This window comes from Sitophilus oryzae, unplaced genomic scaffold (genome assembly GCF_002938485.1).
Source record: "Sitophilus oryzae breed Bouriz unplaced genomic scaffold, Soryzae_2.0 scaffold_381_pilon_pilon, whole genome shotgun sequence".
Taxonomy (NCBI): domain Eukaryota; kingdom Metazoa; phylum Arthropoda; class Insecta; order Coleoptera; family Curculionidae; genus Sitophilus; species Sitophilus oryzae.
The window spans coordinates 2,008,165-2,022,251 of record NW_022146953.1 but is presented as its reverse complement, the minus strand read 5'-3'; the positions used below and the strand labels follow the sequence as shown (position 1 = coordinate 2,022,251).

Below are 14,087 nucleotides of genomic sequence, written 5' to 3'. Positions count from 1 at the left end.
CCCCACAGATCAACTTTCTTCTGACTTTGACGTCTTTTGTCGCAAAAAATCTAGGTTAGATTTCATGTCCATTGTTAGAGAAAAGTTGTAATGAATTGTTTATATAAGAAAAAGCAGTAATTCGATTTGATTTTTCGTTCTCGACCGACAAAAAGACACATTTAAACACAAATAAAACAACCAGAAACATGGACACAGAGAAAAATGTAAGAGAAGAAAGGGAATACTTCCTCTCTGTAATAAAAACCTTCAAGAGCTACAGGTCTGTATATCCTTAGAAATTTGGTGTATTTTGTAGTTGTTTATCATTAATATAGTTGCTCTGATCATTTAATTAGACCAACCTTCGTTATCCTACCCAGTACAATGTACCCAGTTAAAAGAACCCTATTTTTTTTGGAACATCTAGGTCACTTATCTATATCTTTACAGGGACCAATCAATTAAAAAGATCGAAAACAAAGAGAAGTGCGTCGGAACTCTACCTAACGAACACAAAAAGTGGCTATCCAAGTATTATGAAGATCTCCAAAAACTTAAAGAATGTGTAGAGAAAAATTATAGTTTTATACCTCTAGTCCTTCAGCATGCCTATACCATGTTCGATAATGTATATTCTAATATGGATATCGTAAAATTTGAGGAGGAGGCTCGAATTCTGTCTGAAGGTGCTTATTTATTTATTTAAAAATATTAATATTAATTATTTTTTTAAAAACTAGGGTTAGACAAAGTACAGTCTGTTTTCAAACAGCTCATGAGAGACTGGAGCTCGCTGGGAGCAGCTGAAAGAAAACAGTGTTACGAACCCATAATCCAGGAGATTTTAGCCAGTTATCCGGAAGAAGAGTACGACCGTGGAGAGATACAAATTCTAGTTCCAGGTGCCGGCTTGGGGAGGCTGGCTTTTGAAATTGCCTCCAGAGGATTCAAGTGCCAGGGCAATGAATTCAACCTGTTCATGTTGATTGTATCGTTTTACGTACTAAATCTATGCCAGAAAGTGGATGAGTATGAGATATATCCGTGGATTCATCAGTATTGTAATAATATCAGTGTGGAGGACCAAATGATTAGTGCTCGGTAAGTTCAACTTAATAGAATTGTTGATTAGCTTGTGGAGATTTATCAAATAAGTAAACAAAAAACAAGATCAAAGATTTATTTGTTTAAAGTAATGGATTTATAAAAAAACGTTATATATATATATATGTTCACAACATAATGTAACTTTCTAGATTTTAAATTGAAGTCAAAGCATGATATTTAAGGCTAAGATATTCACGGTTGAGACTTGTTATTCATGGTTTCAGGACAAATAAAATTACCTGGAGAATTCAGTGGGGAATGTGTAATTTTTTAGATGTTTTTGGGTGAAATCAAAACGCATTATTCATGGCCAAGTTATTGACAGTTTAAAAAAGTATTTATGGTTGAGACTTCAATTATTCATGGTTTCAAAATTACTGAAAATACCTGAAGATGATTATTTAGTGGAGAACACAAAATTTTTCAGTTTTTTAGAGTAAAGCCAAGACATGTTATTCGTGGCTAGATTATTCGCGGTCTAAAAATGCTAGCAGTGTATATTCGCCATTGAAATATGTTATACATGCTTTCAAAACTAATAAGAACAGCTCCAGATGATTTACTCAACAGATAAAAGGAACATATAATGTCTTAGATATTTTTAAGTGAAGAAAAAACATGTTATTCGCTGTTAAAGTTCGTTATTCGTGGTTTTAAAACTAATAAAAATATCTGGAAGAAGGAGCAAGTAACTCCTCAGATGAATTATAACCTTCCTACGTCTATTATTTGTTATTCGCGGCATAAAAAATGCGGCAGTGTATATTCGCGGTTATACAGATATTTATTTGTGGTAGTAAATCTGAAAAAACACATTTTTAGTTGATTTATTCAGTAGATGAAGAAAATATGTACTTTTCCAAGATGTTTCAGAGTGTTTATAAGTAAACCATTTGTACACACAGTATATATTCGCGGTTACAAAGCCCTTTATTTGTGGTTTTGAATCTGAAAATACAGTTTTAGTTGATTTATGTATTGATAATGCATTTGTATCAATATTTTAAGACCTTGAATCCTTTATTTGTAGTTTTTGAAATTTATAAAACAAGATACCGTATGATCGAAAAAAAAACGGCGTCAGAGACGGCTGGGGAATGACAATCGATGATAATTTTGGCTGTGTCAATCTCTACTAGACTTTATTTTTACGGAAAATTACGACAGCAAGTTTAAAAAAAGATAGAACGTTACCAGATACACAAATCTATTTAAAAAAAAAATATTTTTTCTCGAATTTTAAACTACACCGTTTAAAAATCGGTATAAAAATAAATTACAGCCTTCTTAAGCACCATTAAAAAATAAAGAATAGTACGGGCCAAGTAAACGACGTGACTAGGGCTTGACCTCGCCAAAATTATCCTCGATTGTCGTTCCCCAGCCTTCTTTGACGCCGTTTTTTTTTCGATCGTACGATAGCTCTATTCAGTGCCTTCTATTAAAAGATCAGCCTACGGGCGAGATTTATGACGTCACGCTAGTTAGATATAACGGATTAATAAATATGTTGTAGAATACATGGAAAACATAATTATTCCTCAGATTTTTGGTTTGTATTTTAAAAATGATATAGTTTAAATGAAATATACATAATATACAGTTAATAACTACAACATATATACCTATTTATAGTAATAAATACTTTAAGTAAATAAACTATGAACCATACAAACGCAGCAATGTTTTTTACAATGTACAAATAATGAGAAAAGGATATATATCAGTAAACAAAATATATTTAAAATTTGGGTTTGAAAATCGATCTAATTTACAAAAAACATTTAATATCTACTAATAGTGATGTATTATTATTTGCATTCACAAAATTTATATGTATATTTTGCAGGTATCAATGTTCGAAAAATTATATTTACAGATAATACAATATCATCTAAAAAAAGGCGTCAGCGATGGTTATGAAATGAAGATCGCTGGCATTTTATATGTAAAATTATTCTAACATTTTTGATTTTCTTGGGATTTTTAGGTTCGGGAAAAACGCTGATTTAAGTTTTCATTTGGGTTTTCATTATTTTTATTTGGTTTAAAAAAAACGTTTCGGCTAACTATAGCCTTCATCAGTGTTGTGTCATATGAAAAAAATAGTGTCGAATATAATCCAAAAAATTACATATAAATTCACACCACATAATGTTTACTGCAATTAATAAACTAATATAAACTTATCAAAAGATGACCACATATTTTTAAGAATTATTATTCTTAACACTAAAACTATCTACATTGACTATGGATTACGCAGTAAACATTATGTGGTGCGTGGTGTGAATATTTTATATGTAATTTTTTGGATTATATTGGACACTATTTTTTTCATACGACACAACACTGATGAAGGCTATAATGTTAACCATAACGTTTTTTTTAAACCAAATAAAAATAATGAAAAACCAAATGAAAACTTAATCAGCGTTTTTTTCCGAACCTAAATCCCAAGAAAATCAAAAAATTTAGAATATTTAGAAACAAGATTCAAGAATATAAAATTTTCCAAGATTGTAAAATTCTAGTTAATTATTTTATGTGTCAGTTATTTAGGGAATGTCATCAATGTTCATTTCCAAGCCAACTAGACGCCGATTTTTTTCGATGATACGGTATAATTCTTACGTAAAATGTAAATAACATTAGACCAATTAAAACAAAGAAATATGAATTTCTTAGTATTTTTAGTAACACCTTTATACTTAAAACTTAATTTTGTATTATGCAAATATACCAATTTTATTGTTATTTTATTCACATTGTATTCAGCCATCACTTAAAATATTTGATATTTATTTGGTATTATAAATAATCAACACTATTCATTAAAAATTACTGAACAAATATATGTTATGCTTGACATACATTATATATTATCAAACAAAAACACATTCTTCTTTTAAACTGTATCAGTCTTGTCTTTAGAAAAATCTTTTTTAAAATTTGAACTCAAAATAATAATCTTTTTCATGATCTTTAATACACATATTCTTTATTTTTCCCTAGATCATAATACCTACTGACATGTTTATCTTACGTGTTTGAATCTATCAAAGCTGCACCAACAACACTTGGAATGGAGATTCCACAATATGAATAAAATAAACATAATTGTCCAGTTTTCATTAATACTATCATGGGAGAATATTATTTTTAAATTTATTAAAGATATTTTCAATAGAATTCTCTTGATTTATAACTCGTACCCATTTTTCTTGCTCTTCCGGACACTTTAGGCTGCCTAGTATAACTATCCTTTCCACCAGGAACACAACAAAGATGAGGCATAGCACAAAAACACACTCCACTTAAGCTTTATTGATGAATTGTTAGAGTCTTAAAAAACACACACAAAAATCACGATGAGTAAAAAATGTATGGGCACTTTTAGGTTAAATCACTTACACAACGTGTAATTTTTCAATTTTTCTATTTTTTTTATGCGAAACCGAGAGTGACCATATATCTGGTAGTAGTTTATGTCACTTCAACACCAAAATAATTAGTTTTTTGCACTACAATAATAAATAATACCAAAAATCAAAGAGTTAAAACCAAAAATCAACCGACAAAATATGAAACGGAATCTAACCCAATATCTAAGTATGTACAGCTGATGAAGTAAACAAAAGTCCGCCCGTAGGCTGATCTTTTAATAGAAGGCACTGCTCTATTATTCGCGGTCCTATAATTTCCGTGAAATTTATTTGTGGATAAAAAAATATTAATTCGTGACTTTAACAGAATACCAGTAAAAATAAATCGTTTTTTAAGTAACGAATTGATTAAAAGTGATGTTAAAAAAGCCACCAATAAGGAAATTTCGATTACTGATAAAAAAAACCAAAAAAAAACGCTCTCCAAATTAACGAGACAATATTTGGGCAGCATCCTAATTAATAAGTCAAATTAATGAAGTAATTAGCAAAAAGGATATGGTTACATTGTTATCTCCAGTATTGAAAGAAGGTAATCCTCACGGTAAACAAGAGATATTTAATGCAAATACCAGTAATTTTGTACGAATACTCTGTGAATTAATAGTACTTTATAAGATTAACATTCTTAAGAATTGTTATAAAAACTTTTACTCTGACCTGTACTATAAAATTAATTTTTCTAGTTGTAAATCGTATCAAATCTGGCTTTCTAATAATGTCAAAACTATCGATAAAACATTATCTTTATTGGCATTGTAATTTTTCTGTGCCACAATGTATACAGAATGACACAAGCTCATTAGTAATAACAAGCAATTCTGTACAACATTAGGTAGATGTTATCTGTAATTTCATATACTACAATACATGAAGAACAGTACCGTTTAAAAGTATTTACTTAATTTGAGAAAAACAATTAAAAAAATGGTGTTCAAATCTTACGACTTTAAAAAAAATATTTAAAAGTGTTTATAAAAATATTTTTTTGTATATTTTAAATAAAATGTGGCGTTCCTAGTGTTTGAAGTTTGAAAATGTGGGTTTTCGGAGTGTTTTTGGTAATATCTATCCTACATCAGGTAAGAGAAAACTATTTTTTACATTATTGTATACCGCTACTATACAGGGTGTTTAAAAAAAAGGAAAAAAAAGCTTTTTTCGTTTTCCTGTTATTACCGATTCTGAACCGTCCTAGAACTGTGATACGTATGCGCAGAAGGAAATATGAAGACATTACTTCATTTGCGCATGCGCTGCAGAGTTCTAGGACGGTTCAGAATCGGTAATAACAGGAAAACGAAAAAAGCTATAGTAAGTACTCGTTGATTCCTCGTTAAAAAATATGAAAAATATAGTAACTTTTATCCTCAAAATTTAATTTGAATCACTAGATTAAAAAATAAATCGAAAGATTATTAAGACATTAACACCCTGTAGCTACGAAACCAAGCGGAATCGGACCTATGTTAATATGAAAAATAAATCTTATTTTTACGTTGAGGAATCTCCCCGCGATTGATGGCACATGTTTTTTGTAACACCCTGTATACATTGTTGCAGAGATAAATATTTTTGTTTTAATTGAAGTAAATATTCATGTTTATTATTTTACTATTTTTAAAAACAACCCTTTTAAATAAAGAGATTAAAGAGTGAAAAATTGAAAAAACTCCAAATTTTCATTAAAGTCTCACCCTGTATACATAATTCGTTATCTGAGAGGATTGATTTTCCTTAATCTTTTTATTCAAAGGTCTATCATATATATATCACAACCTATTAACAAAAAAATATACAGGGTCGCTTTTATGTATGGAAACTGTCAATTATTAGGTAAAATATAGGAGGTACCGCAAAAAGTTAAATATAAAAGTTATAGGATTTATAAATATCTATTAGCGGGTGATAAATTTAGGTATACAGGGTCGGTATTATTGCATATTTCGGTTCTTCCTTCAATTCTAAACAAAAATCGAAATACACACAATGCACTTCAAACCAAGTTATTGACTTTTGAAAATGTCACTTAAACAATTTGACTTAATTAATTTCGATATGTTCAGTTTCATTTAACGATGCCATTTTGCCGAAACTGTGGTACTTAATATTTGAAATTAGTTCTCAAATTAGTATTTAGAGATGTATAAAATGAGAGTATAGCAAGTCTGGAAATTACAAAATTTTCGTTTAACATGCCAATTCTTCAATTTATGTATATTGCGCATTACGATTATTGTTTAAAATTGAAGGAAGAATTGAAATATGCAATAATATACACGGGGTTTCATTAAAAAAAATAAAGTTTTATGTGACACAACTTTATGTCCGATCCTGTATACTTAAATTTACTAGTAGCTAATAGGAATTCAAAAATCCATCACAACAGTATCACAGTTTCGGCAGAATGGCATCATTAAATCAAACCAAACACATCGAAATGAATTAAATCGAATTGTTTAAGTCATATTTTCAAAAGTCAATAACTCGGAAACTGTTGCTTTGAGGTACATTGTATGTATTTCGATTTTTGCTTAAAATTGAAGAAATAATTATAATATATAATAAATATACAGGGGGTTCTATTTAAAAATATTAAACTAAACGACCCTGTATATACTTAAATTTATTACTCGCTAATAGATATTTAAAAATCTTATAACTTTTGTATTTAACTTTTTGCGGTACCTCCTATATTTTACCTAATAATCGACCGTTTCCATACAATATAAAAGCGACCCTGTATAACCCACAAAATGACAGTTTTTTTTCTCAATTATAGACCACTAGCTCAAGCACTGAAACCCAACAGACTTGCGATAGCTGCAGAGTACCTCTGAACCAAACCCTCCTCATAAACCAACCGGATCTGTATTATTTCGCTACCAATCCACAACCAAGCCACTTCACTTGCAAAATAACGGACTGGAACGACCCTTTCTACGATTTCCAGGCATCAGACGAAAAACTATCCACCTTTTGGTACCCGGCAAGAAGAAAAGTACGATACGGACCATACGAGTATGTTCTGTGGGGAGACCAGTACGGCCAGAGACTTGACAAGACTAACATTGATTTGTCTGACTTGAATTCAATTGGAAATCAAGATTGTTTAGTTGAAAACATTCTTAACACGTCAAACGCCAAGTTTTTAGTACCACAAATGTGTAACTCTAATCATTTATTTAAATGCGTTGCTTCTTCGAGAACTTTGAACCATCATATCAAATCTTACTGTTCAAGTTGCCCGTACTGCTTTGATAACAACTCTAAATGCTCCATTCAAGAGAATTCATCGTATTTTACTCTATTCAATTCAATTCCTGTCTCAAACGACATGAGAGTCCTCTGCCCTGATTGTTTTCAATCAAACACCTGCTTTGGAAAGGTCAACATGGTTCTAACCTTCAACGAGAAAAAAAGGACCCTGTATCTAGCGATATACTCACCAGAATGCATCTATAATTGGAAGAATAAATCTTATATATACTGTTTCACCGATGCAAGTGACAAACTTCGAAAAAAAGTCGACATTGACTTGTATTTGAACCAAACCAAGCATCCTTCCAGGAAAGACCGTTCAGTCATATACAATGTGAGGTTAGAGAAGTACATGGGTACTTACTGGTGTGAAGCGTACTCTATTAAAAATAGAAGAGAGACTAGGCATGTTGTTTCGAACAATGTCACGGCATATAAAGTTAAAGTTGGTAATGAGTTTAGTGTGAAACTCAAAATTAAAGATGTATGTTCGCATGCTGATTGCGAAGATACTGATGATGTATCCGATGTGTTTAGTTACTTCAAAGGGAAGGATTTAGTTACTTCAGAAAACATCTTAGGAAACGAAGAAGATTATGCTAAAATTCGGTTAATGGCAATACTAAATTTTGATGCCAAATCTTCAGCTGAAGTCCTCATACATTTATCAATTCTTTCAGATAACTCCCCTGAAGCAGACTACGAGAAATTACAAGAAATTTCCTTGGCCCTTCCTGAATATTTCGAGTTTCTTTACATCAAAAGCAGCGAATTTTGCAATGGAGAACACCAAGACAACCTTACTTGGCCCCCTGCTTTACCCTACCAAGCTGTAATGCCGGAGGAGTTGTGTTTACAGGACAACGGCTTCCCGGTTTGGAGAGTTTGTATTGGTAACTTCCTGTCAGGGTATTATTGGGACAAAATAAAGGGTAGCTGTTCTCTGAAAGATTTCGGAGAAGATACAGTAGCCCTGCATAACTTCTCAGCTCACGAAATAACCGAGGATGTGATACACGACGTGACACATATTGTAGAACACGGAAACCTCTCGGTGAGTGATTTGTTCTACGTGTCTCAGATCCTGGATAAGTTCGCTGATAACGCCACGTCAAACGTCACACTTTTCGACGCATCCCTTGACGTAGTCAATGAACTCTTAAAAACTAACTACAGCGTGCTGGCAAACGCTCAAGACCAATTCAATTTGACCGATACATACTTAAGGATTATCGAGAATGTAGCTAATAACTTGACAGAGTCTCAGAACAAAGGTTTGACGATTCAGAAGCATCAGATCTTGGTGCACGCTTTCAATCCTTTATCTGAAAACGCCTCAGGCTTGGTGTTGTTTCAAAACTTGACTGTAAAGAACATCGGAAATTTCAGTGACGTACACAACTGGACTGACGTGGATCTAGCCCTGTACGTCCCTACAGAAGACATCCAGAGCATCAGACACAGCAACCTGTCAAACGTCAGTATCGTAGCAGTGGTTTACCTCAGCGACTCGTTTTTCTACACTTCAAACTCGAGTAACAACACGCCGAACTTAGTCATCAACTTAAACATACCCAATTACGACACCTACCTAAGAAGTCGTATCCCGGTGTTGATCAGGACCAACAGCGAAGCTAGTAACGAGTCTGAGTGTGTTTTCTGGGACTATGGGGATCTGGTACAGCCTAAAAAAGGTACCTGGTCGACGCTGGGGGGTGAATACGGTGGTGAATTCGAAAACGACACCGGTTTGAAGCTTTGTTACTACTCTCATCTCACTCATCTAGCTTTGCTTATAGCCGATAGGTTCAACGCTATAGTTTTAGAAGAGTCGTCTTTAACTAATACAGTTTTGTCCTGGATAACTGCCATAGGAAGTTTGGTTAGTTGTGCAGGGTTGATGGGTATTTTTGCTACAGCTTTGACGTTCAGGTCTTGGAGATCCAGGACGGGAACTCAAATACTTTTGAATCTTTCCGTAGCTATTTTGCTAGAAATTATTTTTATGTACGTTAACGATACAGTAGACATGAATTGTACGTTTCCTGGGTTTGTATTACAGTACTTGGTTATATGTAAGTTCTCCTGGATGCTTGTCTACGCTTTCTGTCAGTATTTGCGATTTGTCAGGGTTTTTGGTCCGATGCCGCGACATCTAGTACTGAAATCCGTGATTTTCGGGTGGGGTTTTGGTCTAATTCCTTCACTAACTGTCCTGATCTCGGACCCAGAAACCTACAACGCCGAAGCAAAATTCTGTTACCCCACAGGAATATCTCTGTACCTTGGTATATATTTGCCCATTCTAGTGATTCTCTCAATTAATCTGTGCGTCTTTTGCAAGATCCTTTACGAAATCACTAGTGGGAGGATCGAAAAAGTCCATACAAGGAAAAATAGATCTCAGCACGTTAAATTGGCAGTTCTTCTATGTTCAGTCTTGGGAATCCCCTGGATAGTGGGATTTCTGTTTAATATAGTATCTTCAGGGTTGTTAAAGACCGTTTTTGTTTATATCTTCACCATCAGCTCCGCCCTGCAAGGTTTTGTGATGTTTCTGTTCTACGTAGCTTTCAATCCAGAGACTAGAGCTTTTTGGAGTAGGACTCTGTCAAATAAGACGAGAATATCTTCGAAAAATAGCATGTCAGTTTCGATTATTTCATAAAAGAATGAAGTATTTTTTTATATATTATTTATGGTAGTAGTACCTCTTAGTTATTTAATGTTCTTAATATGACGTAACGGTGAACGATGGTTGAACAGTCTTTATAACACTTGTGTCTAGCCCCAGCAAGGCAACTATCGAGCTTGACCAATCACGTTAGAGTTTTGGACAAAAGCGGATGCAGAACAGCCGTGGCGTACTATATAATTTATTACAAACAGATAAAGAAAATCAATGAATATCTAAAAAACAAATAGAAATTAGTAAAAACCCCACCAAATAACCAACTAACCAATGAATTAACACCCTCCAAATAACCACGCTAATCAAAGCTTAATAGTTGCCTTGCTGGGGCTAGACAAAAATCTTTATAACTATCCACGGGAAGGAATATTTCGTAATTTTTAATTGAATTATTCTAAATTTTTAGTTAATAAAGAAAAAAAAATAAAAGTACACTCCCTCAAAAAGTCTTAATTCACACCTAATTCACACATGTAAAAAGTGTTAAATTTAATGTAATATATTATAGGAAATGTATATTATTTTTTAAGAATATATTCAATAAAGTATATATGTACTGATATACGTTTTTTTATGTCTGTTAAACTCTTCCTAACTCATTAGACAACTATACAGGGTGGTCCGAACTGTATTCCGGAAACTTATTCTGCAAATAAAAATAAGTAAAAAAGTTCGTATAAATGTATGTCCTAAAACGGTTAGTTTCGGAGATACAGGGTGTCGAAGATTCATTTTTATTTCGATTTTTTCCAAATCATTATGTAATGTCAATATTTGGATGAAAGTTGGTGTCTGGGAGTTTTTTGACATGAGAAATTTGATTTTGATGTCAATATGACTCATATTTGTAGGGGGCGCCACCTATATGTATTTTAACTGTTTTGAAGAGTAATAATTTTTTGTCCGTACCTGTATAAAACTACCCAGGAAAAAATATACATCTTTGTAACTTTTTACGTAAAAAATATCTCTTACGAGCAACCGTTCTCAAGATATTTAGAATGGAAATAGTCAATACATGTCATTATTGACGAAAAATAAACACGTTGAGTAGATAGTTATTTCACTGAAATAATATATTTGGGAAATTTTTATTTTTTTAAATTAATCATAATTTTTTCAGCAAAAAAATGATGATAAAACAGTTTCTGTTGAACTTTTGTCACAAAAACTTTCAAATTTATGTCAGTCTAAAATCGTCAATGTAGTTTTATACAGGTACGGACGAAAAGTTATTTTTCTTCAAACCAGTTAAAAATATGTAGGTGGCGCCCTCTACTAGCAGGAGTCATATTCACAACAAAATCAAATTTCTCATGCCAAAAAACTCCCAAACACCAATTTTCATCCAAATATTGACATTATTTCAGAAATTATTTAGAAAACATCAAAATAAAAATGAAACTTCTACACCCTGTATCTCCGAAACTAAGCATTTTAGGACATACATTTATACGAATCTTTTTACTTATTTTTATCTGCAGAATATATTGAAACCACTAATTTGAAGATTCCGAATGAAGCTAAAATCTTTATATTCAAAGCGACTACTAATATACATAACCTAGAATTTTAACAGAAAATGTTTCTTATAGTTTTCCAGACGTGAAACCTATGCCATCACCAAAAAGTAACTTCTCAATGACAGCCGGAGATTTCTTGGAAGTCTACACGACCAATGACGAGTGGCATTGTGTGGCAACGTGCTTCTTCATAGACTGTGCACCTAATGTCGTTCAATTTATTGAGACTATCTATGATATTTTGAAACCTGGCGGACTATGGATCAATCTGGGTCCATTACTCTACCATTACTCAGATGTTAAGAACGAAAAAAGCATCGAACCTAGCTTTAAAGTATTATGTGACGTTATCAAAAAGGTTTGTATACAATTGCCGCATCTAAAGACGATACCGGATCAGCGATATACTGGCTCAGGACATATACAGGGTGTCCCAGGCTGAGCGTGCATTAGAACTTTCTAGAGAACCACAAAATGTAGATCGGAGATTTTTTGCACATCGATGTTTTACAACGAGATCTCTATCGATTAAAAATATTTTCAATATGGCGGCATTTCCGGAAATACCGGAAGTTGACAGCAACTTTCTTATTTTAAATATGGTAAAATGGGGGTATTTTAAATGCTGTTGTTAAACACTTTATACCTAACATTAACCGTTTTTGAGAAAAAAAAATATTTAAAATTTGTGTACAAAAAAAACTACCTGTCAAAAAAATTTGTAGGTATAGTCTAAAAGTAAAATTTAGTGATTACCACAGCCATTACGACATAAAGAAAAGACATATGGCTATCTATTTCAAAAATTAAATTGTTCAAATGTCATATAATAATGGCGGTAGCTGTCATGGAATTGAACGATTAAAAAATGGGGGCAACCAATTAAAATAGGAATGTTACTGTCAACTTCCGGTATTTCCGGAAGTGCCGCCATATTGAAAATATTTTTAATCGATAGATCTCGTTGTGAAACAATGATGTGCAAAAAATCTCCAATCTAGATATTGTGGTTCTCTAGAAATTTCTAATGCACGCTCAGCCTGGGACACCCTGTATTTCCTGGGCCATATAATATAAAAAAAAACAGGTTTTCTCTATGTTTATAGGTGGGATTCAAAATGGAGAAATGCGCGACGGGTGTTAAAACGAAGTACTGCCAAAACCCGTACTCTATGCTTCAGTACGAGTACGACAGCGTTTTTTTCGTATGTAGAAAACCGGATAATGGTTTGGCGAACGGTCACGATGACATGGAAGATCACTGAAGATATTTATAGTGTTAGAAAAAAAAAAGAAAGAAAATCAGAATATTTTTGGTTTGGTTTTTTAAATATTTTTTTCTCACAAAGCCAGTCAAGAAGGAATTTAGAATTTATTTAATAAATTTTTAAGTTCTACATTTCGTATTATTTTTAATTATTTTTTTTTTCTTAGAAATCTCTAATAATGTTTAATTAAAGTAAAAAGGAAATGTTTGTGACAATCTAGTATTATATTTCTTTAAATTTATTATTTGAGTGTTAGACTCGGACATTTTTATTTTCGAACAAGTTTTTTTTTCATTTTAACCCACTAAACTGACTTCAAAGGTCACCGTGAAGCCGTTTTTTTTCGATCATTACGTTTTTAATGAACAATTTTTATCCGTGTATGTCTAATTTTAGGCAATGTTAATAGTCTTAATGAAGACTAATCTTAAATGTTTAAAAAAAAGTTGATAGAATATATAATTTTTTTTATTTGAACACTTTTTTTTATCTCGAAAAAATGACGTATCAAAGTGTATTAATAGAAACAGTCAATGTATGCATACATAAAAAATAAATGTAAATAATGCCAACAACATGATATTTTGAGTTTTATTCCTAATCTTTTTGTTGAATTTATTTTTATGTACATTTATGTACATGCATAATTTTATGTACCGAAAAAATTCCTGCGTAGAAAAAAAAACAGTAATAAATTACGTAATTTTATCCCATTTTACTACGCCGAACAACCCTGACAATTTATCCCCGCATCAAAAAGAGATTCGAAATATATTTCGAGATTATACATGTCAGCACCAGGGATGGG

At 32.2% G+C, this 14,087-nt stretch overlaps 3 protein-coding genes across 3 annotated transcripts in view; 2 read left to right on the top strand and 1 right to left on the bottom strand.

Moving 5' to 3' along the window:
* Positions 1-14,087, bottom strand: part of LOC115885397 (protein FAM214A) — a 39,657-nt gene that overhangs the window by 25,316 nt on the left and 254 nt on the right. The gene's annotated exons all lie outside the window — the stretch shown is intronic.
* Positions 20-13,408, top strand: LOC115885398 (carnosine N-methyltransferase). Its single transcript, XM_030904299.1, has 5 exons — positions 20-262; positions 433-668; positions 723-1,083; positions 12,084-12,369; positions 13,118-13,408. The coding sequence occupies exons 1-5, from the start codon at positions 189-191 to the stop codon at positions 13,274-13,276; spliced, it is 1,116 nt and encodes a 371-aa protein (XP_030760159.1). The 5' UTR covers positions 20-188; the 3' UTR covers positions 13,277-13,408.
* LOC115885396 (adhesion G-protein coupled receptor G6-like) lies at positions 5,020-11,037 on the top strand. The gene is made up of 2 exons (XM_030904294.1): positions 5,020-5,617; positions 7,318-11,037. Exons 1-2 carry the CDS (start codon positions 5,573-5,575, stop codon positions 10,462-10,464), a joined length of 3,192 nt encoding a protein of 1,063 aa, XP_030760154.1. The 5' UTR covers positions 5,020-5,572; the 3' UTR covers positions 10,465-11,037.